Source organism: Hemicordylus capensis, chromosome 6, assembly GCF_027244095.1.
Source record: "Hemicordylus capensis ecotype Gifberg chromosome 6, rHemCap1.1.pri, whole genome shotgun sequence".
Classification (NCBI taxonomy): Eukaryota; Metazoa; Chordata; class Lepidosauria; order Squamata; family Cordylidae; genus Hemicordylus; species Hemicordylus capensis.
In genome coordinates this window covers 36,247,394-36,274,188 of record NC_069662.1, presented here as the reverse complement: position 1 = coordinate 36,274,188, position 26,795 = coordinate 36,247,394, and the positions used below count along the sequence as shown (strand labels likewise).

General features: G+C 46.3%; 1 protein-coding gene across 4 annotated transcripts in view; it reads left to right on the top strand.

Annotated features, from left to right (window-relative positions):
- The window catches only part of CPT1C (carnitine palmitoyltransferase 1C), a 61,967-nt gene that overhangs the window by 22,846 nt on the left and 12,326 nt on the right, over window positions 1-26,795 (top strand). For all 4 annotated transcript variants that reach the window (XM_053261589.1, XM_053261587.1, XM_053261586.1 and 1 more), the window contains 12 exons: window positions 3,039-3,203; window positions 4,208-4,347; window positions 6,015-6,186; window positions 7,507-7,608; window positions 12,534-12,671; window positions 14,711-14,788; window positions 14,881-14,988; window positions 18,420-18,504; window positions 21,041-21,236; window positions 24,433-24,621; window positions 25,324-25,429; window positions 25,900-26,016. In XM_053261589.1, the coding sequence (XP_053117564.1) occupies window positions 3,063-3,203; window positions 4,208-4,347; window positions 6,015-6,186; window positions 7,507-7,608; window positions 12,534-12,671; window positions 14,711-14,788; window positions 14,881-14,988; window positions 18,420-18,504; window positions 21,041-21,236; window positions 24,433-24,621; window positions 25,324-25,429; window positions 25,900-26,016 (1,572 nt within the window). In that variant the 5' untranslated portion in view covers window positions 3,039-3,062. The remainder of the gene's footprint in view (window positions 1-3,038; window positions 3,204-4,207; window positions 4,348-6,014; window positions 6,187-7,506; window positions 7,609-12,533; window positions 12,672-14,710; window positions 14,789-14,880; window positions 14,989-18,419; window positions 18,505-21,040; window positions 21,237-24,432; window positions 24,622-25,323; window positions 25,430-25,899; window positions 26,017-26,795) is intronic.

Here is a 26,795-nt window from a genome sequence, read left to right as displayed (position 1 = left end):
ATTACATACATTTGTCCAGATCCAAATTAGGAATGGTTCTTACCCCTTCAGCTGATTTGGTAAAAGCCTCTCTAAAACCCCACCCCCTCTTTTTAATGTAAAGAGGTGGGAGGGCTGCAGAAAGCTGATAACGTGGAAATCCAATAAACTGGAAATGCAGTTATTTGGTCAAATGAGTATAAACAAGCAGAAAGAGAAGAGATAGGAACACTTAGAGACCTGTCCATTACACTTGTCCATGACAACTTTTTTTCAGGAACATTTGCTCTTTCTCCCGTCACTGTAGCTTATAAAGTGACATCTGGTGATCTCTATATCAATGCCAAGAGGTTTTAGTCTAGGTACACTAAATCCCCTGCTGCTGTTGAACCTAGCGTCTGTCGGGCCCTCATTCAGTGTAACCTCACAAGCAGGGGTGTAGCTATAATTGAGCGGATGGGTTCAAAGAACCCGGGAGCCCCAGCCTCTGAGGGGCCCCCAGCTCCACCCCTCCCTATTTTTTTCATTATCTCCCTCACCAGGGAGAGGGGCGAACACAGGCCCCATCTTCCCTAGCTACGCCCCTGCTCACAAGGAACATAGTCATAGGCACATAGGAAGCGGGCTTATACTGAGTCAGACCATTGGTTCAGCTCATAATTGTCTACACAGACTGGCAGCGGCTTCTCCAAGGTTACAGGAATGAGTCCCTCTGAACCCTCTCTGGGAGATGCCAGGGAGGGAATTTAGAACCTCAGATGCTCTTCCAAGAGCGGCCCCATCCCTTGAGGGGAAGATCTTACAATGCTCACATGTAGTCTCCCATTCAAATGCAAACCAGAGTGATTCTTCCTTAGCAAAGGGGACGATTCATGCTTGCTACCACAAGTCCTTGACCCTAGCTTCTCTGGAGCATCGGTGTGTGCTGCCAATTTTGGGAGTGATGAAACTCAGGCCTGACTTAGGTCTCTTGTTTTACAATTGACTGGATGTACTGGTGAAACTATTCCAGACCAAATGCCCCAGTGAGAGGTCCTGCTGCAGTTACCACCGGTATGTCTAGTGGCAACTCAGAGCCGGACCTTCTCTGTAGCTGCTCCTGGCCTATGGAATGCACTACCAGCAGATATCCGTAATTTAGGCTCGTTGGCCTTTAAGAGAGCCCTAAAAACTTACTTGTTTGGCCTGGCCTTCCAAGGTTTTAAAATTATTTTAAAGCATTTTGATTGGTTTTTAAATGGCTCTGAATTGTCTTAAAATTGTTTTTATATTGTTTTAAGGAGTGTGTTTTAAATGGTATTTTAATGGGTTTTTTAAAAAAATGTGTTGTGCACTGTCCAGAGCCTTTGGATGGGGCAGTCTAGAAATGCAAGCAAGCAAGCAAGCAATAAATAAATAAATAAATTTATTTTATGTCAATATTTTGTTAATGTTATTTTGTTTGTGAAATATGCATTTCCTTTATTCTCTGTGGTCACAAGTTATTTTGTGGTCACATAGTAAACAAGCTACGCACAGCTGGAGAGGGCGTAACACAAGGGCCTATTTCTTTCTCACCGTTGAATTGACAGATCCAACTTTAGAATGTATGTTTGCAATGCAGGCAGCAATCATAGTTCTAATAATAATTAATATTAGCAATTAATAATAACAGAAACATGTTAAACTCTTGCTTCCCGCACACATGGATCCATTTAATGTCATAGGCTATTATCTCTCCCATCTACTTTGATTCACATGAGATGCTGAATATGGAAGGGGAATGCCTAATTGTCCTGCACCACATAACAAACATGTGCCTGTTTTCATTTACTTGAGGGCATGAGCCAGCGTGGTGTAGTGGTTAGAGTGCTGGACTAGGATCGGGGAGACCTGAGTTCAAATCCCCATTCAGCCATGATACTTGCTGGGTGACTCTGGGTCAGTCACTTCTCTCTCAGCCTAACCTACTTCACAGGGTTGTTGTGAGGAGAAGCTTAAGTATGTAGTACAGTGCTCTGGGCTTCTTGGAGGAAGAGTGGGATAGAAAATGTTTAATAATAATTTAAAAAAAGAGGTTACAAACCTTCCCCATGGACTTCCAGACTCAGAAAAATAGGGAATGCATTTAGAGAATTTGTTGTAGGACTTAAGTTCAATTGAGATTGCTGCTGTGATTATTTTGTAGAGCAAAAGTGTTCTGAGAGGCATTCTCAAAGGTTGTCATACAACTGTGAAAGTCCTTTTCTCTGCAAACGTAAAGAGCTGAAGATTCGGTGTCCTTGGGAACCATTGTGAGCTCTCTCTCTTTTTACTGTATGTCAGAAAGAAGACAATTCTGATAGATGGGTGTTCATAAATGCGTGCGTTTTCAGTGAACCACCACCTCCTCCCCATATGAACTTGCCCGCTGACTGGGCTCTTCTTCAGAGTCTGCCTGGGTGCCCCTGCCTTCAGAACTTAGGTGGCGTCTACAGCAGAGAGGGCCTTCGTTTTGCCGACACTTGAAAAATTGAGCACTCTTCTATCATGTCCTCCTGCCATTGTGTTCCTTATCTTATAATGCCAGGCAAAGTCTGTCCTGTTCTCCTGTGTTTTTAATCCTTTTAATTAATTTTATTTTATGCTACTGTTTATTTGCTGGCTCCGCTGCTTTTAATTATAATGGTTTTAGTGCTGTTAGATTTTGTATTATGTTGGAATGTATTGTTTTTGCTATTACAGTAAGCCACCTTGAAGCCATTTGTGGTGAAAAGCAAAGTATGTTCAGCTAGAAAGGTTAATTTTCTGAAGTTGGGAGTAGAAATAGAAGAGGAGAAATAGCTGAAAGAATAAATGAATATTGCAAATCAGATTTTTTTAAAGTGACCTATACAGGACTCCCGGTGAATAATCAAGATGGAAGCTTGTGAACTAGTTTTTATAGTCTTTATAGTCTCCTTTCCCTCCCTTTCTAGGTGTTCCAGCTTCACCTCCACCTGTGTAAGGGTCTCTAAACCCTGCTCCATTCCCAGAGAACTGAGGAGTCTTTGAAAGAAAATTAGGTGTGGGCTAATGGATGTGTTTCTGTCTTCCCTCAGCCAACAAACTAGCACCTTCCCAAGATGGCGGAGGCTCACCAGGCTGTGGCGTTCCAATTCACTGTCTCTCCAGAAGGGATTGACCTTCGCCTGAGCCATGTGGCACTCAAAGAGGTCTACCTCTCAGGCCTGCGGTCCTGGAAGAAGAAATTCAACAAGCTGCGAGTAAGATGAGGGCACACAATATAACCACTTTGCTGAAATGTACTGCTTAGAATGCCATGCCATGTTAGAGCTTTAAAAATAATTAAATAGTAATTTAGGGGAGCCTACTAGACTGAAGAAAAGTTAAGTTTTAGAGTTCAGAATCTTCCTGGGCTTTCAGAAAGGAAAGAGTCTCTGGGGTTGAGGATGTAATAGTTGGAATTATTTGTTTTTTGCATAAACCAAAATTGGCCAAGACAGAGCAGAGGATTATGGGAGCCAAGATTTTGACTCTTTTTTATTAGGCCTTTTGGGATTCAGCCAAGGCTTTAGCAGCAAGTGGAAACCACTTAAAGTGCAAGAGAAGGCTAGCCCATGAAGCTTTATAGTTCATCCCATAATCCCATTCCTGGACTTTGCTGTAGCTGCTATCATTTTCAAGGTGAGCAGACTCCAGCACAGGACAGTAGCCACCTCTATTTGTCCAGATTTATTCCCCTGGTCACAAATGCCCTCCTCTTCCTAGCATAGCCTTTAGCAGAAACTCAAGTACCCTATTGCCCAGGAGGATGTGAAGCACGAGAGAGAGAGAGAGAGAGAGAGAGAGAGAGAGAGAGAATTTTTGTCCCAAGAAGACCATAACCTAATTTAGTCTCACAGATTTACACTTCCCATTCTCAAAGACAAAAATGTTTATTTGCCCCCTGAAGAAAGAGCGTTATTTGTCTGTTGGCTTTCTTGGCTAGGTTTTTTAGTACAGCTTCTCTGTTCTGCAGAAATCCACATTTCAGCAGAAAGCACTAATGTGCCAGGAGTTTAGGGGATTTAAAGGGAGTCAGTGGTTGATTAAGTGAACCATATTTTTCCAGTAAAGGACTGCATGCCTTCAGATAAGATAGAAGCTTCCAGGAAAGGACTACATACCTTTAAATTCTACACAGTTCTCAACTCAGTGAAGAATTAAACCTTATTTTTCATTTTGCCAGTCCTCACATCTATCTGTTTCTGATCTCCCCCCTATGCAGAACAGTTTTGTGACAGGCGTGTACCCTGCCAGCCCCTCCAGTTGGCTCTTCATGGTTACCGCCATTCTGGTGACGCAGTACTCTCGTCTTGACCCTTCCATGGGCATGATTGGAAAGATCAAAGAACACTTGCCCGTCAGGTATGGAGGAAGGGAGGGGAAAGGGGTGATAGTTGCTGCTGAACCAATGAAAGTTAATCTTGCTGGGATGACGGACAGACTAAGATGCCCTTTGGAGAAATTTTACTTTAAAAGCTACACCCAAACATGGTTCAGATATGTGCCCATGTCAAATGCAGAAGAGCACTATTCAAACATTGCATTGGACGTGGATACGGATATCTGTACACATGCATATGTTTTTATGTGAATGACTCTGTGTGAGCCTGGCTGCAAACTCCTTCCAAAGTAAGGCACAGATAGAAAGTGTACCATTGTATGTGCGTTGATCATAATATGTGAATCACTGTGGGTGCATACAGATCTGTATGTGTGTACACTGTGCACAGATTGCGTGTTGAACAGAATGTGTGACTAGGGCTAGATTGCACAGGCACTGAAGATGTGAATAGGGCGAAGGCTGAAAGCTTTTCTTTAATGTTGGGAATTGTCCTCAAATCCAAAACTCTTGGGTTCTTTGAAGGCCATGTGGCTGGGAGACAAGGCTAAAGCACAATGAAGTTACAAATTACAATAAACAAAAATATAAAACAATGGATTAAAATGAATTCAGTCCCATTCATCACTGGCCTTGGAAAGGCACACTGTCAAGGAAGATTTGGAGTGCTTCTGAAAGTATGGAGGGCCAGATTTAATTGGGCCAGACAAGATGTTAGAGATCTGTCATCTTCCATCTCTTCTCAATTTTGAAAAAGGAAAAAAAAACAACCTGTGTGACTTGAATTGGGACTGGGGAGTGGGTCTTTATATAGGTGGTTTGGTTTGAAAAGCAGACAGAGTTATTCTTTTAAAAGAGCTTAGAGTTCTGTGTTACCCTCACACATGCATGTATGCATGTATGTATTAAACTTTTTTTTTTACCACCTAAAACTTGCATCTCTGGGCAGTTTACAATTAAAATAATTTAAAACATTACATCAATTAAACACTAAAAATCATTGAAACATTAAAATCATTAACATCATTTAAAACCAACTTTAAAAATTAAAACCATAAATAGAATTAAAAGCCAGGGTGAATAAATGTTTCTTCAGTCCCCTTTTAAAAGTTGCCAGAGATGCGGAGATCTCATAAGATGCATTGTTTTTGTTACCTATATGCTGATTGAGCAAAGGAAAGGAAAGGTTGTGCTGTCAAGTTGGTGTCAACTCCTGGCGACCACAGAGCCATGTGGTTTTCTTGGTAGAATACAGGAGTGGTTTACCATTGCCTTCTCCCGTGAAGTATGAGATGATGCCTTTCAGCACCTTCCTATATCGCTGCTGAGGCACCTTTTAAAGTAGTGATTCTCTTATATTTACCAAGCGGAGAGCAACCATCTCTATCCAACCACAACCCAGCATTCCTTCAGTGGTTGTTGCTGGTGTCTACCTTATGTTTCTTTTTAGTTTGTGAGCCCTTTTGAGACAGGGAACCATCCTTTATTGTATGTATGTATGTATGTATGTATGTATGTATGTAAGTAAACTACTTTAAGAACTTTTGTTGAAAAGTGGTACACTGCCTAGGGATGTACATATCAGGCAGTATAGAAATATGATAGATAAATAAATATTCATAGTAGTAGTATGTGTGGTTTTATTTTTCTCCTTCTCTCTTTCTTCTCCTCTCCACCATGTCGGCTCCAGTGACTACCTATCAGATCAGGGTCAGAATGTCCTCAGTGCTTTGGCCTTTTCCACAGCCTTGTGGCTGGCTCTTATCTTCACCATGCGTACCATCCTGAAGATGTTGCTCTGCTACCATGGCTGGATGTATGAGGAACATGGCAAGATGTCCAACACAACTAAGGTCTGGCTGGTATGTATTGCAGGACAGGTGTGCTGTTGGGAACCCAGCAGGTAAACAGTGCATGCCATGGGATGGAATCAGGTGGTGGCAGTTAGAACTGGGATGTGCCATAGGAAAACTACACAGATATTGACTTAGGTTGCACCGTAAGGAATATAGAATCACCTTGAACTTTCGTATGATTGGAAAGGTGGGGTATAAATAATTACTTAGAGGTAAGTATTTGAGCCATAGGTGATGGCTGTGCTTGGCTGTCCCAATATGCTAGAAAATATGAACTTTACAATATGGGGTAGCCAGATTGGGGTTGGGAGGTGCTACCCAGTAGCTTTGTGGCAGTGGATGTGAAAAATACTCAGTAAATTGCTGTTGAATTGCAACTAAAGCCATGCAGTGGTGGCTGATGGAAAGAGCCAGAGAGGAGTGAGATTTGAACATGCCCTCTTGAAACCCTGGGGGTGGTACAAATCCATATTAAGTGACATGAGGTGGATCTGTAATGCCCATGACGGTGGTAATAGAACATCTTTCAGGGGAGGGGTGCCTAGAGCATACTGCAGAGAAACCAGATGTGTGCTGTCAGATACTAGGCCCCAGCAAGATTAGCAAAGTCAAAGGGGCCTAGTCCCCTCTGAGGTAGTAACCAGTGTTCGCTGTAACAGGCAATCCCAGATGTTGTTGACTATTGACTGTTGTTGACTAATCCCCCGCCAAAGGCCATTGTAGCAGAAGATGCTGGGAGTTGTAATTTCAGGATTCTCTGTTTTAGGGGACACTGGTGGTAACCCTGTGTCTAGACTGTACCACTTCAGACTGCAGATAGAAGCTCAGATAATTAAGTGCTCTTCCATGAAATAAATTGCATATAGCAAATTAGCCTGTTGGCAAGGTTAGGCTAGATGCCTTCTCCTGATATCTAGTGATATAAAACACTCTGAGAACTTTGTTGTTGATAAGTAATAATAGTTTTCTATAGGTTAGGATTTTTAAACTTTTTTTTTTTAAGAAGAAGCATTCGGTCAAGTGAGCCCATATGTGCAGAGTGAAGTGGTATAGACCAGACACTAGTTTACCACATCTGTGAGGCCAGGAAGTAGGAGAGCTACATCTAAAGCAGGGCTGCTCAACTTCGGCCGTCCAACTGTTTTTGGACTACAATTCCCATAATTCCCAGCCATAGTGACTAATATCCAGGGATTATGGGAGTTGTAGGCCAACATCTGCAGGAGGGCCAGAGTTTATCTAAAGCTAAGGAAGGTGATGGAGGGGCAGAAAGAAACATTGCCATATTTTAATGACCATTTAAAAAATATTTTTCTCCCATAACAGGCTCTGGTCAAAATTTTTGCTGGAAGGAAGCCCATGCTATATAGTTACCAGGCCTCACTGCCCCGCTTGCCTGTGCCAGCCATAAAGGATACAATGCAGAGGGTGAGCTTGGTTTTCTTCCCCATTCTTACCATCTCTTAGGAACATGAGAAGCTGCTTTATACCGAGTCAGAACAATTGGTACACCTAGTTCAGTATTGTCTACACTGACTGGCAGCGGCTTCTCCAAGGTTGGAGGCAGAAGCCTCTCAAGCCCTATCTTGGAGATGCCAAGGAGGGAACTTGGAACCTTCTGCATGCATGATATCCCTCAGGGGGATATCTTACATTGCTCACATCTGGTCTCCCATTCAAATTCAAACCAGGATGAACCCTGCTTAGCAAATGGGAAAATTTAGGGACAATTCAAACATATGTATACATAGCATATAGTGCTGCTGCTCTTGGACTGTACCCCTTCAGATGGAAACTGGAAGACTGCATGTTTGGATGCTTTGCCACACTGAAAAAAATTAAACCCCATACAGCAAAAACTAGCATGCCAATGAGAAGGCTAAGTGAAAACCCTGTTTCTCTGACGCTGGGCTCTGAGGACATCTCACAAATGGATTATCCTTCCCATGTGCTCCAAAGGCAGGACTATGCAAATTAGTATAGAGCCGCTAAGAGTCTGGGAGGGGTGACCCCGCCCAGTCCTTTTAGTCCTTTTAGTGCGAACTGCTCCAGGCAGAACTACTTACCTCTTCTTTGTCTCTTAGTACTTCTAGCCTCTTTGCCTGTCCATTTTTTTCTCCTTTTGTGTTCAGTCTAGACAGGTGCGAAGCCAGCTGAAGAACCCTGGCCGCCAATGAAAAAGGCCACCCATGGAGGCATAGCTCAGGCTCCAGAACAACCCCAAATGAACTCTCCCCCGCCCACACTCAGGCTCCGGAGAGCCCGAGCGAGCTTCCCCCCCATCCATTTCTGGCAAGGTTTGCTGCCTGACAGCCTTTATTTCAACCAGGGTCGCCAGCCCTTCCTGGCTCAGAACAAGTCCAACAAGCAGCAGTTTTGACTCAGCCCATCTCCACGTGTGGGCTCAGACCACAATTAGGTGATCAACTCACTAGAGAAGGTACAAGACAGAAGTGGTTGCCTTTCTCCCAAGCAGATTCCTAACACAACAGTCTCATGCTCGCCTACCAAGCATGCAAGTCTCCTGGCCACTATCCAACATCTCAAGGATTTAGGGACCATAGTGCTGGTACGTACCAACCACTGGGGAAGGCATCTATTCTATACTCCTTACTGTACCCAGAAGGGACAGCTCACTAAGGGCAGTCCTCAACCTAAGGTACTTAAACAGGTGGATACCAAAGAGAAGGTTACAGATGGAATCTCTCAGATCGATCTCGGAGGCACTACACTACAATGATTTCCTCTTCTCAGTCGACCTCAAGGAGGCCTACCTCCATATTCTGATACACCCCAACAGTCGACGACTCCGTTTCATGTATGCTGGGGTAGATTACCAGTATCCTTCAGCCTTTCCTCAGCTCCCAGGATCTTCACTAAGATACTGGCACCGGTGGCAGGGCACCTTCAACTCCAAATTTTGCCTTTTCACTTTTCTGGACAATATCCTCATCTAGTCTCTGTCCTTAGAACAAGCACACACAGACATCCAGACAACTCTGCAGGTGTTTTGGGAACACGGGTTCCTCATAAACGACCTAAAAAGCCAGCTAATACTGTCACATCAGCTTCTACACCTGGAGGTCATAATAGACACCCAAGCAGACAAATTGTTCCTACCATTGGACCCCGCCTCAAGCCGCTGAAAGACGCAGCCCGGGAGACACTGCACACAGGAAGATTTCCCTCCCGTCACTGGCTCGCCTTCTAGGCCTCATGGTGGCATCCTTGGACTCTGTGCCATGAGGCAGGTTTCACCTCCAGTCTCTGCAATGGTTCTTACTCCCGCATCACCTCTCAATTGCCCAGAAGCTCAACAAGTGGGTACAAATCCATCTAAAGAAAACAATTCCTGAATCCCACTGAGGATCATAGTAACCACAGATGCAAGTGACCTTGGCTGGAGAGCCCACTGCCAGTCCCTATTGGCCAAAGACACATGGTCATGGGAGGAGACAAGACACAGTATAAACTGGTGAGGCCATAAGATTGGCTCTCCTGGCCTTTTGCCATCTCCTGACACAGCAACATATCGTGGTCAAGACAGACAACATGATGGCCAAGGCCCATGTGTACGAATAAGGGGGGACTAGATCCCGGTCCTTGCAGGCGGAAGCAACTTTACTGCTACAGTGGGCGGAATACAACCTCGGCTCCATCACAGCGCACCATGTCCAGGGAGACCTAAATGTCATAGCGGATTAACTCAGCCAAAAAGAGTTACTACATGGGAAGTGGGAACTCAAACCGTCAGTTTTCCAGAGTCTCTCAGAGATGTTCAGTACCCTACTGGTGGACCTTTTTGCAACCCCTCAAAATGTGAAGACTACAAGGTTCTCCAGATTTCCATGCAATCAGGCAGAACAGGTGGATGCGCTCTCGAGTCCCTGGCCACAGGGTCTCCTCTGCGCATTTCCACCATTTCCATTACTCACACACATCCTCAGGAAGATCCACCTCTCCAGGGTGCAAGTGCTCCTCATCGCCCCATTCTGGCCCAGGAGGCCATGGTTTGCAGAGCTGCACAATCTAGCAGTGGCAGAACCTTGGATGCTTCCCGGCTCTGAGGATCTTCTGTCCCAGGGTCCTGTACAACACCACGATCCAGCTTGGTTAAATCTAGCCAGATGACTACTGTTAAAACAGCACGGCTATTCCAACATGGTCCTCAACACCCTGGTGGCATCCAGGTGAACCTCGATGAACCAGATCTACCAATACACTTGGAGAGCGTTCCTTCACTGGTCTGTTAGACACTCAGTACCCCAGAGGAAAGCCACCATGAAACACCTGCTGAATTTCTACAAGATGGTCTGGACAAGGGATTAAAAACAAACACCCTAAAACGGCAAGCGGCATCATTGTTGGGACTTATTTCAGGTGTCTCCACAAAATCTATGAGAACGCATCCTCGCCTACAATGTTTCCTGAAAGGGGCAACCCTCCTGTCCCCGCTTACGGTCCATCACTTCCCATCCTGGTACCTTCATGTGGTCCTACAGGCCCTCCAGTCACCACTTTTCGAGCCAATTGCTTCCATTCCGCTTAAGTCATTAACTTTACGATGTTACAGCTACCTTCCTGATAGCTGTAACATCGGCCAGAAGGGTATCTGAATTGCGCGCCCTGTCAGTCCATAAGGATCTCTGTGTGTTCTCCGCAAATTTGGTCCGCTTGATCCCGGATCCCTTCTTCCCCCGCAAGCTTTCTTTGGCTTTTCACCACTCTTAGGACATCATACTACCTTCATTCTGCTGCAAACCGGTCCACACGAAGGAAAAGGCTTGGCACAAGCTAGATGACCATCACTGCCTTAAAACTTGCATCAAACATTACAAAAGACTTCTGCTCCACCGAAGCCCTTTTCATTTCATTCTTGCCCACGCCCAAGGGGCAACCAGTCACAGCAGCAGCCATCACCAGGTGGATCAGGGCATGCATAGCGATGGCGTTTGGATCACTGCATCTCTGGTCACCAATGAGTATTCTGGTACATTTTACTAGGGCAGTGGCAACCTCGGTGGCTTCTTCAACCAATGCCCCTGTACACAAATTCTACAGGGCGGCTACATGGAAAGCACCATCTACCTTCATGAAGCGCTACAAATTGGACACCTATGCCTCCACCCAGGTGGCTTTTGGCAGATGGATGCTTCAGCAGGTCTTTCCCTTGGAGTAGGCCCGGGCACTCCCTCCCCTTGCGGTGGCAGACAAGGCTCTGATATGTCCCATTTGTGAGATGTCGTCGGAGCCCAGCATCAGAGAACAGAGCATTGGTCACATACCGTGAAGGCTCCTTCTTGATGCTGAGTCTGAGGACATCTTGACCCACCCTTTGTGCCATGGCCTGCTCCGTGAGGAGGGACTTCCCATACCACCTTTTTTCTCCTGCTTGTTCTTTTTCCCCTTCGCTTTTCCACTCTCTTTGGACTGTTATTCTTATGCTTATGTTTTTTCCACCTACACTAGGGGAGCTTGTCTTCCCTTGTCTCTCTTGGCCTAAAAAACCTGGGCAGGGTCACCCTTCCCTGGCTCTTAAAGGCTCTATACTAATTTGCATAGCCCTGCCTTTGGAGCATGTGGGAAAGATAGCCCATTTGTGAGATGTCCTCAGATCCAGCATCAAGGAGGCTTCACGGTAGGTGACCAGTGCTCCGCTCTGACACACTAGCTGTCCATGTGCTAGGAGGTTTCTATTATATTCCCTACCCAGAGAGTGAAATGGTATAGTCCAGGGAGGACTAGACCATATGCTATTTCAGCACATTTGAGTTAGCTCACAGAGCTGGTATTTTGGCAAGATTTTTCTACAGTTCTGGATGAGTACATACTATTATGAGAGATGGAGCTTCCCCCCACCAAATTAATGTGCATTCACACAGAATTCTTTGTTATGCTCTCTGGCTGCAAACTTTATAAAATTATACACCCAGAAAATGTTGGATGAAACAAAGGCACAGCTTTTGACTCTACGCAATTCTTACATAACATAAAAATGACTACTGTCTAGGCTATGATTGTTCTTTTCATTCCAGAATTTCTTTTAGACTTACCCTACAATATGGAACGCTTTGGGTCCTGTGCTGAGATATTGCCCTTGTACTGATGTCGTATTTCCAGTCCAATTTCAGTCTAACAAACTTTGGGGAACGAGTGATTAGCTTAAGCACTTTCTCGTCCCTGCTCCTCTTCCTTCCTCCTGAGGATGGAAGGGGAGCAGAGATTGTACAAGCTTGTTACTTGTTTCTCTCTTAACTGGGATCGTAGGTTGACAACCTGGGAGATGACCTTGGAGCAATGAAATAACACTTTGCTTTCATGGTCTTCTGACCTCATGCATCTCTCCCCGCTAGTATCTAGAATCCATACGTCCCCTGATGAATGATGATGAGTTCCAGCGAATGACTGCTCTTGCCCGTGACTTTGAACGGACCTTGGGACCGCGGTTGCAGTGGTACCTCAGGATTAAGTCTTGGTGGGCTTCCAACTATGTGAGTGCTTAAAGGGGAAGAAAGGGATAATGCTTAAACTTACTGATTATGTTCAGGCTCCTGAGAACTGGGGCTGGCATCCAGATGAAAGAAGCATTTGTGGAACAAACAAAGTTGTGTGCCCACAAGAAAGTGGCATTGCTGCACAGAATCCTGAAGTTGCATTGTTGGGCAAACAATCCCTGCAATGTAAATGGATAGAAGAAGAGGTTTCTTATCAGGAGGCCCAGAAATTGTGGCCTGTCTGCGAGGGACAGGGCGACAAGTGTGGCTCATTCCCGCGCTTCTCTCCCCATCCCAGCAGCCTCACTCTGTCTCGTCTGGGCTATCACTATCACTGATGATGTATAGTGAAATAGAAAAACTATATAGTGAAATAGAAAAAGCAGTAGTTTTCCTATTTCACTATACATCACTGATGAGCCCCTGGTGGCGCAGTGGTAAAACTGCCGCCCTGTAACCAGAAGGTTACAAGTTCGATCCTGACCAGGGGCTCAAGGTTGACTCAGCCTTCCATCCTTCCGAGGTCGGTAAAATGAGTACCCAGAATGTTGGGGGCAATATGCTAAATCATTGTAAACTGCTTAAGAGAGCTTCAGCTATAAAGCGGTATATAAATGTAAGTGCTATGCTATTAACCCTAGGCGCGCAGGCTGGTTATTAGCCTGGTCTGGTCGAATAACCAGCCTGTGCATCTAACATTAATGCAGTGGCAGGCAGGGAGAGGCAGAATGAGGCAACCAGGGCAAGGAGAGGAGAGTGGCAGTGAGCTGCACCTGTGACTTGCTTATCACCTCCCCCCACCTGATCCTGCTTGTGTGGGCCGCTACTGAGGAGGTGCACCACTAGAGGTGGACCTTGTTGCATTCGTGTAATGTTAGCCAGGAATACAAGTTGCTGATAGTGCATCTAGCTAGCACATTGCATTGCACAAGTGCTGTGTTAGTCTGGATGTCAGTCCATGAGGCTATTCACATGAGTGTGCAAAACTGAGTTAAGGGAGCCCAGCCTGGTTTTGCATGCTCGTGAGAACCACCGGGATTGGGTCTGATCCCAGCAGCTACTTGGTGGCAAACTCACCTAAGTAGCCAGACTTTTAAATGAGGTTAAGGGCGTGAGCGCTCCCTAACTGCTAACTGCGCAAAGAGGCACCTTTTTAACGTGGTGATTCTCTTTATTTAGCAGGGGGAGAGTAATTGGCTCTATCCACCCCCAGCACAGCATCCCTCCAGTGACTATTGCTGGTGTCTGTCTTATGTTTCTTTTTTAGATTGTGAGCCCTTTGGGGACAGGGATCCATCTTATTTATTATTTATTTATTTATTTATTTATTTATTTATTAAGCTTTTGTTGAAAAGCGATATATAAATATTTGTTGTTGTTGTTTTGTAATTCTGTGTCAGCCGCGGCGGCTTGCAGCTGCAGCTGGCACACTCGGGGGGGGGGTCCCCATAATGCATTATTGGAGCTCCAGGGGGTAGGGTGGCATGCAGTGGCGTGTCCCAGCACCCCGACCCCCGGAGCTGGTTGTCTGGGCAGGGCGATCTGCCCACCCAGGGAAGAGAGGTCAGTCGTCTGCGGAGTTGGCGAGTCAAACCTCTTTTGACTCTTTTCACTGATTGTGAGAAGAGCTCCCATGTATGTGATTATTGGTTTGTACAGAGGTGGATAGCATTTCAAATGTTCTGGAACAACAAATCTATAGATGATGTTAGAGCTCATTTGGTATTTACGTTGATCTGATAGCAGATTCCCAAATCTACTATGTGGGAAGTCAGGAGGGAATATATGGTCGGGCTTTGTTTTGTAAACTTGTCAGATTTTATGGCTAAAGCCTGCTTCAGAAGTATGGACTAAGCTTTTGATGGACTTTGAATCACGGAAGGTACTCTTTTTCTTTGTTTATGTGCATTATAACAATAAAATCTAAAAGCGATAAGGAGGGTGGTCCTTTGGGTGGAGGGGGGATAAAATAGAATTGCCTGTGGGTCATGTGTGTCTCTTAAAATCTTCTTTTCTGACCCTCTGCCTCTGCCCAGGTGAGTGACTGGTGGGAAGAGTATGTCTATCTCCGTGGACGAGGCCCCCTGATGGTAAATAGCAACTATTACGTCATGGTGAGTTTCAGAAGTGGGAGACGATGGGGGTTTTCATGTCGGGGACTTCGCTGCACTGTTCTGAACCCCCTTCCTGTGTACCCACTTTGTAGGACTTCCTGTATGTAACCCCCACCCCAGTCCAGGCTGCTCGTGCCGGGAACATTGTCCATGCCATGTTGTTGTATCGACGGAAACTCACTCGAGAGGAGATCAAGCCAGTAAGTAAGAACAAGACCTGGAATGGGGAGGGCATAGCAGCTAGGTGGTGAAAGCTCCCCATTCCTGAATGAGGAGGTGGAGGTCAGCTTGAGAAGAAGTGGGGATCTGTGGGGTTGTTCTTAGATCGTTGACAGCAGATACACTAGCTGAGTAGGATTATTATTATTATTTTGGTTAAACTTTGGTTAAAGCTTGCCCACTTTGCCTCTTTAAACTACTCCCCCCCCCGCTTTAAAAATGAGCACGCTATATCTTAAAGTGTACTTCTTGAAATTCTGAATGTTGCTAATTTTTCAAAGGTTGTTTCCCCTTTATGGTCAGGTCCGATGCTGGCAAAAAGGAGCAGGATCAAATGCAGGAACTTCCACACCAGCAGAACCTCATCACTTGTTTCCTGTGCAAGTGGTCCAGAGTGTCATGCTGAGAGGGTAGTGCCAACCAAGCTTATTGCAGTGGCATCCACCGATATTGCTAGCTAGTGACACAGTATATACCAAGTGGATACAAATGTTCCTGGGCTGTGAGGGAGGGAGTACCAAGTGATACCCCTCTGCCCCCCCCAGGTACCCCTTCTCCCCCCCCCCCAGTGCTGCTGCTGCTGCAGCCACCATTGGTAGGCACTGTGCACCCCTGCATGCCCCCCCACTGCCGCCAGTGGGAGCCACGCCCCTCCCCTCCCCTGCTGCTGCCAGGCACTGTGCCTGCCCCATCTATGGCTGTGTATGGCCTGTCCAGCTGTCTGGGTGCTTCTTTCCTTTCCCTCATGAGCATCCAGTCAGGGCAGCAAAAAAGGAACTTGCCACCTGGACAGCCTGCACGTCCATGCCCAACGCCAGCAACGCCCCCTGCATTGGCATGCTGATGCAGGCAGAAGGGACAAGGCAGGCGTGGTGCCTGGCAGCAGTGGGGGCGGGTGGGGACCCACTTTCACATCATATCCTGAAGCCATCACCAGCCACCTTATTCCCCTCTTGCTAGCTGTCTCACAGGGGCGGTACTGCTTGTTCAATACATTTTAAGACTAATTATTCTACTTGTATAAAGCTTTAGTTCTTGTGTGTGTGTGCCTATTTTAACATGTTTGTATCCCAAAGTGAGAATCCTGGCATTTTTAAAAAAAATATTTATGTCCCATCTTTCTTCAACAAGACAGCATACACGGAGTCCCCAGGCAGTCACCCATCCAAGCATTGACCAGACCTAGACCTACTTAGCTTCGATAAGGTGGCTGTCTCACATCCCCTCAGATCATGCCCTGGGACTGGGTTAAATTGCGAGAGAATGATTTACCCAAAGCCGCCTAGTGAGCTTTGTGGCTGAAGATCAGGTCTCGTCTCACTTGAAGCCCTGCCGAAGAAGAATTTGAACCCGAATCTCCTCAGACTAAGTCCAGCGTTCTGCGGCACTACTAAGTTGCCCTGATGGCAAGCTTTGTCCTGCCTTGCTGTGTATGGAATACACAAGTCACTCTAGTGCCCTGTTGAAGCTGCACACCTCCAGTGGCCACAATGATATATTTCCCCCCAACAATTCCTTTTTAGGCAACTTGAGTCATTTCATCAAAGCGTTTCAACCTAGAATGTCCACAGTTTTGATTCTTGGTTATTTATCCAGTTATTTAATTTATTTCTTGAATTTAAACAGTTCCTTAATTGTGCTGATTTCACTGGCTGTATTTAAAAAACAAAACGAAACTGTTCCACCCCCATCTAATCCTGGGGTCCCCTCCCATCTCGAAACAGAGCATGGTCCCTTCTTCCTGCATCCCCCTATGTGCTGCCCAGTGGGAACGCCTCTTCAACACCACCCGGTTGCCTGGGGTGGGGAAGGGTAAGTGAATCGGGGGCATTGTGAAATAACCCCCACCTACCACAAGCTATGGGGCCTTTTGCAGGGTGAGTCTGCTTAACGGTGCCTCTTGCTGGGCTTTCTGACCTGGTCCAGATCCTAATGGTTTTTCTGTGTTCTGAAATCCCAGGATATATCTTTAGCATTCTGCCGCTCCATTCTGCAAATCCTTCAACCAAGATGCTTGAAGCCTCTCTTGCTTCTGCCTATAGTCCATGGATTGTGGGCACACATGCAAAGTCAGGCTGCATATGCTCCAGCATTTCACAGATGAGAACAGGGACACTCTTGTAATATTCCTTCTTTAATGATGAGGATCACTGCCGGGGGGTGGGGGTGGCATCTTTCTTTCTATTCTTACATATTACCAAAAGCTCCCCTCTGCCTGCTATGTCTGCAATTGCCAATCTGTGGATTTAAAAGCCTAGAGGATGTTTGCTCTTTTGGTGAAAGATACACTCAGAAAACCCAACTGTCCTGCATTGCAAGGTTGCCTGCCCATGCGCTTGGTCCAACCATTTACAAAGATGCCTCAGCTTTTGCAAGTGTGTGAAGTGGCAGGCTGTGCCTTGTGTGGTGCCTTAGTGTTCATGTGCATGTGCTTATATGCATGTGCACTAGAGACAAAATGCATCCCCCCCACTTCTCTTTCTCGCTCAGAGATTTAACTTTTGGGGATCCTGAGGAGGGAACCCTGAAGACTGACAGGAACCCTGAAGTCTGACAACACACACCAACAGTGTTTAACAAGGCGTTCCTCAGAGGCAAAAATAGACAGTGGGCAGCATCCAGACTAAGTTAGTTATGACTGTCTTTCCAGTTGGCAAAAAAAAACCTGTGCAACTTGGAGAGCATGTGCACAAGTCTAAGCACGAGTTTACCCTACTTCATATACTCCCACAGGCTTGCATCATCTTTCCCAGCAGGATCTCACAGGTTGTTCATATAGTCAGCAGGGACCCCATGTAATTTCTGCAGTGCCACCTGCCAGACAGCTGTTGCTTTCCAAGAAGAACCCACCCATTCCCTATTTGCCAGGAAAGTAGTAATTAAATGGGGGTGGCTTATTCTTAAATAGCAAGAGCTGGCCAGCAGGTGGAACTGTGGAAATCACACAAAGTCCCTGCTGGCCAAATGAACAGCCTGTGAGATCCCACTGGGAAAGAAGACGTAGGGCTTGCAGGCATGTGGAGGTTGAGTAAGCTCTCATTTAGAAATCTTGCTCTTCATGTTGCACACTTTTTTGCCACCTTGAAGGACACTTAATGAACTTTTTGCTGTCTGAAGGAACCTCAGGTCCCTTTGAAATGGATCTTAAATTAGTCATGACTAACTTGTCTAATTGATTTCAGTGGTGCTTATTCAGGACTGGCTTAGTCCAGATGCTGCCCATTGAGTTTCCAGGGACTAGAAAATAGGCGTTGTCTCTGTTAAATAGGATCAGTTGGGAGCATATGGGAGTGTTGGCATTTCTGGGGGCATTTCTTCCCACCCCCGCCAAGGTAGCTTTGCTGGTGCATCTTCTTAACTACTTCTCTCTCCATATTTCTCTTTCTTTCTCTCTTCTCACTTCCTCCGCCAGCTGATGATCCAAGGTTGTCTGCCCATGTGCTCGGCTCAGTATGAACGCATGTTTAACACAACTCGTATCCCAGGCATGGAGGGAGGTAGGATGCTCTTGCACACCTTGCTCCCCTCTCCCAACATCTGCACCCCCAAAGTACTTGCACTCATCTTCACCTGAGATGCTGGAGGGTGAACTTGGGATATGTGCCTGACGGCTCCCTCTTTTATATCCCTTCCCATAATCTTAACTATTAAAGGAAGGAGATGAGGAACTGGGAGACAATTTGGAGATGGGGGAACAGAAATCAGAGCAGAGTTCTTGTATTGCTCCATGACTAAGCAGGGATTTGAAAGCGAGCGTCCCTGGTCCTAGTCTGACACCTTAACCACTACATTACACTGGCTTTTAGTTTTGAGTGTGAGGGATGGGAGCAACCCATCTGAGAGCATTTTGTACCCAATCTTTTGGACCATACGATGCTTTAGACAAATTTGTGCAGGACAGTCACTGGTGATGTGGACATATGGGCTATACTAAGGGTAATAGTATTAGGCATGTTAACACGTTTTCAATGACTGTAGCCATAAGCAGATTTTCAAACTGATATTATATATACCCTGTCAAGAGAACATCTTCTATTATAAGGCCATATTTTTACAAAACGCTTAAATATTATAGATGGTGTCTGAAACGTGCAAAATATGTCAGCAATGGAATCAGAAACGATGTCCAAAGATTGATGTCATCAGTCATTATCTATAATATTTAAAGGTTTTGTAGAAGTTCGGCCTTATAGTATGAGATGGTCTCTTGCTAGTGGGTATATATAATATCAGCTTGAAAATTTGCTTATGGTTACAGTCATTGAAATAGTGGTGATATGCCTGTTTCTGTTACCCTTGGAATTGCCCTTACATTTTGGAATGGTGCAAAGTCTCTTTCAGGAAGCACATGTAACCCTGATCTCATTCCGGTTCAGTCTGCACTTTAAAATAAAACATTTATTTATTTATCTATTATATTGATATACCGCCTGATATCTATATCTATATCTATCTATATCTATATCTGTAAATGCAGGGGCAGAGCGAGGCTGACGGCGGCCTGTGTGTGGCCGCTGCCACAGCCCTCTGCCCACCCCCCGCGCCTGACGTCAGATGTCAGATGCAGGGGCGTGGTCTCCCTTCCAAGCGGGGCCGCATGGCCTGGTTTGGAAAGGAGATCAGCCCGCACTGCATTGGGCCCATTTGGGAGGGAGATCGATCAGCCCCGCTGCATTGGCAGCGAGACCAGGAGTGGCTCTCCCTGCCTTTAAGGCAGGGAGAGTCACTGGGCCGATTTTAGCTCCAAACAGGGCCCTGCGGCCCTGCTTGGGATCGAAATAATGCCCCCGCATCTGACGTCAGATGCGGGGGGCGTGTCTGGGGCCACGCTTGTGGCCTCTGATTGGTGGCGGGCCTGGTTCTTTGACCCTTTCGCCCAGTGGTGGTTCCGCCCCTGTGTAGGTGGTGTACATAATCTAAATTGCAATATAAAATAAAAACAATTAAAACACTTTCATAGAATAAAAACAATTCACAGAATAAAAACAGTTTCACAGAGTAAAACAATTAAACGGTATTAAATTAGTTTTAACTAAAAGCCTGAAAAAACAGGTATGTCTTAAGGGTCTTTTAAAAAGCAATTGGAGATGGAGAAGCTCTAATTTTGACAGGGAGTGCATTCCAAAGCCCAGGGCAGCCACAGAAAAGGCCCAGCCCTGAGTTACCCCCAGACAACCCGGTGGCAACCATAACAAGACCTCCCCAGATGATCTTAATAGGTGGCAGGTTCATGACAAAGGAGGTGTTCTCTAAAGTACCCTGGACCTAAGCGGTTCAGGACTTAGACACCTAAGAACTGCAGTTAAGAAACAAAGAACCAGATTCAACCCTGTCATGATTGCTTGAAACATTTTACTATTAGATCTTCGTTGAAAAGTGGTGTGTGTGTGTGTGTGTGTGTGTGTGTGTGTGTGTGTGTGTGTGTGTGATATATATTCATATTCTTTGGCTTAGAAAAGTCCCACTTGCACCCCAAATGAGAGTGATACTTGAGAGAGTGCAGATTATGGTGTAACAGCATTGATGTCCCAGCTATAAGGATCTACCCTATATGGAGTCAGAGGCCAACATCCTAATGCTGCACTTGTGTAATGAACAAAGTTGTGCTAGCGCAGAAAGATTGCAGAGCTCCGTGAAATCATGGGGACTTTCGGGATTGCGCTGATTCACAAAAGTCCTTGCAGAACATATGAGGTGTCTCCACAGCTTGTGCACCTTGTTGTGCAAATGTGTTGCACTCGTGAAACACTAGTCTGGAACACAAGCTCCAGCCTTAGTGTAATATCCTTGTGCAAGCACTGGGTTTTTCAGGATGTTGGCTGATAATTGGTTTTTCTAACTTATACAGCCTATTAAGGCTGGCAGTGACTCTCTGTGAGCTTAGGGAGAGGCTTTTCTGTGTCCTGCTGCCCACAAAACCAGAAATGCTGGGGGCTGACCCTGAGTCCTTGTACAGAGTAGCTGCTCTCCCCTTGAGCTATGGTGCTCCCCTCCATTCCATGCCCTTTCATTCCCTCCCTCCTCACTCTACAGACAGCATCCAGCATCTACGAGACAGCAAGCATATTGTGGTGTATCATGCTGGGCGCTTCTTTAGGATCTGGCTGTATCACAATGGGCGGCTCCTGGGCCCACGTGAGCTCCAAGCACAGTTTCAGTTCATCCTGGATGATCCCACACCACCTCTGCCCGGTGAGGAGAAACTGCCTGTCCTAACTGCTGCCGAAAGGTGAGAGACCACCCTTGCCCTGAGCCAGCCTTTCAGTGTTCTGTCACTAAGAACTCTCTGAACCCTCTTTAAGGAGATCACCCTGGTTTGTTCATTCAAGCCACATTTTGACCTGAAGTGCTGAGAGGAACGTGAGAAACGCTCACCCCTCTTCTGTATCTCTCCTTATAGCTATCTGTTAAAAGAGGATAAGCAAACTTAGTTCTGTCCCAGTGGAACTATGGGTTATCTTGGGCTATAACGTTCCAACCTGGAAAGAATCAAAAACTCCTTTCTGTAATCACTGCAGAAAGAACAGCTTCAAAAATTACCTCTCTGTACCTCTGTCCTGGGGCTAAAATGTCCACCTATTTTATTGTATTGTATGTATTTAAATATTTATAACCTGCCTTTCAATTAACAGTCTTGAAGGTGGCTAACAAAACATATTAAAAACAATGTACACTTGTTTTTATTTATTTATCTATTCACTACATTTATATCCCACTCTTCCTCCAAAGAGCCCAGAGCGGTGTATATGGTTTATGTTTATCCTCACAACAACGCTGTGAGATTGGTTAAGCTGAGTGGCCCAGAGTCACTCAGTGAGTTTCGTGGCTGAATGGGGATTTGAATTTGGGTCTCCCTGGTCCTTGTCCAACACTCTAGCCACTACAAAATATTTTTAAAATGCCCAGTTCGAACTAACTGGTTGCAAATAAAATCGACAACATTAATCAGAGTGTCATTGAGTGGCACCTTCAGAAACAGAAAGTGAGGAGTGGGGGTGCATAAAAGCCCTTTGGAGGAGGGCTCCTTTGGCCTGACATCTAACGGCCAATACGGAAGGAGCAAAGTGAACTTCCCGAGGGAGGGACTTCCACAGCTTTTGTGCCACTGCAGAGACGGCTCCATTTTGTGTTGCCACCCACTGTATTTTAGAAGGGGAAGGCACATGAAGCAGAGCCTCCAAGAACAACAACACACAGTTCATATGGGAGTAGGTCAGCAATCTTCACTCATTTCACGGTGGGGGCCACCAACGCATGCCTCCCCACTGTCTGCTGTCTGCTGCAGGCCTGTGGTTGTGCTGGCCCACCCCACCCCGGCGGTGCATGCCCCAACAGTGAGGAGGACGGGCATGCTGCCAGCACCTTCCTGTCTTCCCTGCAGTTGCTGCTGCTCCAGCAGGCTGGCAAAAAGGCAGCAGGCATAAGGCACAGTGGAGGGTGCACGCTCAATTGGCGGGGAGAGGAGGGGGTGGGGGGAAAGAGGCAGGTCAGGAACCCTTAGCAGGGTCCCTGTGGGCCACATAATGAAGAACACTGGAGTAGGTGGTCCTTTAGGCAGTAATCTCCACTATTTTTCCAAGCAGGGGCCACTTTAGCCAGAAAACCCTGTCAGTGCAAGAGCTATTTCCCACTGTGCTGATTTCTGCAAGTGTTGCGTTTTTCCTGGCTGTGGGCAGGGGAGGGGGTGCTTTAAGAGAGATAGAGCCCTGCCGGAGAGAAATGGAGCCCAGTGCCATCTTAGAAGGTGCACATGGACGACTGGTAAGCGTGTAGTCCTTTGCAATGTTTTCCCCCGAGAGCTCTATGGGGAAAGTGCTGCTGAGGGCTACGCTTCCCAGGGCTCCCTGCACACCTTCCAAGATGGTGCTGAGGCTTGAGGGCTCTGTTTCCCATAAAGGAGCCCCACCAGTACTGGGGGAAAGTGCAGCCCTATGTGGTGGATATGGTTGCCTCTGCACAGCGCCAGGGGAGTTGGGCAGAGTATTTGGCTGCGGCTGCAGCTTTGCACAGGCCTAATAAACAATTAGAGGGGAAGTCACATGTAGGGCCAATGGAGCCACCACCGACTCCCAGGCCTTGCAATGAAGAACACTGCCTCAAGGTGTTTCAGGCCTAGACAGTTTAGGGCTTTAAAGGTTGTAACCATTAGTCTCCTAATGTCAGGGGTGTAGCAAGGTTGGAGTGGGCCCAGAGACAAGATTTTAAAATGCTCCCCCCTTTCTGAAGCTCATCTCATGAAGAAATCATTTAATCTTAAGTCAGAAATCTTAAATGAGGCTGAGTAGTGGGAACAAAAAGCATAATAAAATGTATTATATCTATATCTATATATCTCCTATGTGCCACAACAGAACATCATCCTAAATTATTTTTTAAAAGGTTTTGTAAATTGTGGACGATGCAAGTCATTTCATGGTACTAGAGAAAGACATGCTGTTCTGGTAGCTCCAGGTCTTAACACTCACATCCATTTTGGTCTGGAGGATGAATACAACTGAAGGAAGCCCGGGTTGTTACACGGCTGGGGGAGTCAGTCATGTGACTTGCCTCTGGGGGCCCCCTAAGGCAGTGGGCCCCTAGACAACTGTCTCCCCTTGCCCTATTAAAGTTTTGCCCCTGCCTAATGTGGGGGAGCTAAGTGGCTTTTATGTCCACAAAACGCCTCCTGTTTTGGAATCTTAAAGAAGGGAGCAGATTTTCTTGCACCAGTTTCCAAGCTGGATGGCACAGGCAGGAGACACTTGGAGGATTGGTTTCCCTTTGCCCCATTTCCCCACCAAAGAGCAGGACCTGCTGTTGCTGCCCCACACCCTACTGCTGAACTAAAAATTTAATTTAATTAAAAATAATTAATTACAAGTGTTGCTTTTAGGGATGGTTGGAGTGGGGTGACTGCAGCCCATTGCTCCATGGGCAGACCACATTAGGCTCACTAAGCAGCTCCAGTTGGCCCTCCATACCTCTCTCCATTTTCATGGTTACTGCCCCTGCATTTTGCTGCTGCTGCTTGTTAGAAGCCATCATGAGCTATACATGCACAGGATGGCCCCAGGGGCGGAAGGCTCTGCCTTTAATGTGAGAAAACCTGACCTGGAGTTGGATAGTGTTCCCCATCACTGCTGCCAAGACAGTCGGCTGGCTACAAATGCAGTCTGCACAGTAGCCAGCCTCCCTAGCTCAATCAATCAGTCAATCTTTATTACGGTCCCAGACCAGCACAGGAATAAAAAGCATACAAGGGCATGGGGGAAACATCAAATACTAAAAATACATCACAATAGCCCGTTACTGCCCTGCAATAAAATTGTGTTATATATTTAGACTATAAAATATATACTTAAAGGTAAAGGCGGACTAAAAGTTAAAGGCGGCCTCCCTAGCTCTTGACAAAGTCTCCCAACTCATGACGGCCAAATTATTTGCAGAGACCCCTGGGCCCGGGCCCGCCAAGTCTACTTCCAGACGGGGAGGAACCAGCAATCGCTGAGCATCGTGGAGAAAGCTGCCTTCTTTGTCACCCTGGACACTAGTGAGCAGGGGCTCTGTGGCCCAAAACCAGATCAGGCGCTGGACGCCTATGCCAAGTCCCTGTTGCACGGACGCTGCTGTGACAGGTGGGTGCTTCTTGGGCCGCCCTGAATGCATTACCCCAAGCCCAACATTTCCCACCTCTGGTTCCCATCCTCTGTATCCCAGAGGCCCTGGGAAGTCCAAGTCTTCATAAGGAAATATCTCTCCACCATCACCACACACAAAGTGTCCACCACCGGAGATTGTTTTTCAGATTTTCCTCTTAGTGTGGAACTCTTCCACTGTACAACCTCTCCAGTCCCCCCTAGCCTTTTCTATTCCTTCATCTGTGGTGGTACTTTAAATGTGTGACCCTTTTTCTTTCCCACACACACCCAGGATGTCTTCCAAAACTTTGATCCCCAGAGAAGTGCTCCCCACCTTTCCTTCCATCTTGGCTCCTTTCTGCGGGGAGTTTCTAGACCTCAGTGGAATCTCTTCTGAACCCATTTAAGCCTGTCTCCCTCCACGTTACAAGGCAGTCTATCTTCCCCATAGCCCTTTCCTTTAAACACTGCCCCTTTCTTTCACACGGGCATTTTCAACACTCCATCTTCTTGCTCTGCTTACATCATATAGGTAGATAACCATCAAAGGTTAGCCAGACCCTTATTTTGGGCACATGGTATTCATGAGTCTCCCCTGGTTCCTTTCCCCTCAGACTTTAGAGATATTTTGGTTTCTGTTCCAGAATGGGATTAGAGTGGGAGTAGGGTGAGTATTTCACAGTGTCTCTTTCCTAACAGGTGGTTTGATAAGTCTTTCACGCTGATCATTTACCGCAATGGGAAGGCCGGAATGAACACAGAACACTCGTGGGCTGATGCACCCATTGTTGGACATCTCTGGGAGGTAAAGGCCCTGTTCAGTCCTCTAGGGTGAGGCTGCCATGGGGTCTGCTGCATTAGGGAGAAAGACTCTGAGAGCAAGGATTTCTGGATTCTCTGGGTGCAGGATGGGCTGTGCTAGCTAATTTTTTCAATTTATTTCACAAAGATCTGTTGTGCCCTTGATCCGAGGATACCAGGGCAATTTGTACAAAATAAAAACAATAAAATAAATAGACAATCTTTGATTAATATAAGAAAAACTGAGTAAAACCAGGGTGAAACAAAATGGCAAGAATGACAACAGATGGAAAGTGACAGCCTCTAAAAGTACTAAAACATTTCCAGCAACTAAAATCCATTTCCAAGATAAAAGCCATGAAGAGGCATTCAGAGACCTGGGGGAGAACAGGACAGTCCTGCAGCTTAGAGCAAGAGGTGCAGAATGGGGAGACAGAATGATGGAACCCTCACCTGAGTGTGCCTCTTCCACAGTACACCCTTGCTACAGATGCGTTCCAGCTGGGTTATGATGCTGATGGGAATTGCAAAGGCAGCATGGACACCAGCATCCCTTCACCCCAAAAGCTGCAGTGGGAGATCCCACCAGAGGTGAGTTTTAGGGTTAGGCTGAAGACAAAGAGGCATCAGAAGCTGGGATATGTGGGCTGGGCTGGGAAAGGACAACACTGATTTATATGGGTATCCCAGATGCATATGGGTCAGGTGCTAGAAAGTAAAGACATTAGTCTGGCCAGTGAAAGAGGAGGTGCTGATGCTGATAAGCGATGTGCATTGCTATGCCTTCTTAATTATTGATCTGATAAATGTGAACATGGTGGTCTGTTCTCTCTTCTATTGGCAAGGACAACCCAGCTTTCTCCTGCCTTTTAATTCTCTAGCTTTTTGTTGCAAAGCTGGTTGTATACAGCAGTCATTGGCTGGTGGTTGCTGTGCAAATTTGCTGATAACACCTAAACAACCTATGGAATTCTCTGCCACAAGATGTGGTGATAGCCAACAGCTTGGTTGGCTTTAAGAGGGGTTTAGATAAATTCATGGAGCACAGGTCTATCAATGGCTACAGGCCACCTCCAGCCTCAGAGGCAAGATGCCTCCAAATACTAGTTGCAGGGGAGCCACAGCAGGAGAGGGCATGCCCTCAGCTCTTGCCTGTGGGCTTTCCAGATGCATCTGGTGGGCCACTTTGTGAAGCAGGACGCTGGACTAGATGGATGTGGGCTCATTCACATGACTGCCAGCAGGGGAGGAGAAGTGCCCAGTCTGGATAGGAAATTTGGTCATGCTCCTGATTTTCAGTTGTGTTCTTGCAAACACTGAAGTAGGAGGTGGGGAGGATGAGCACATGCGAGGGGTAGGACAGCTTTTCC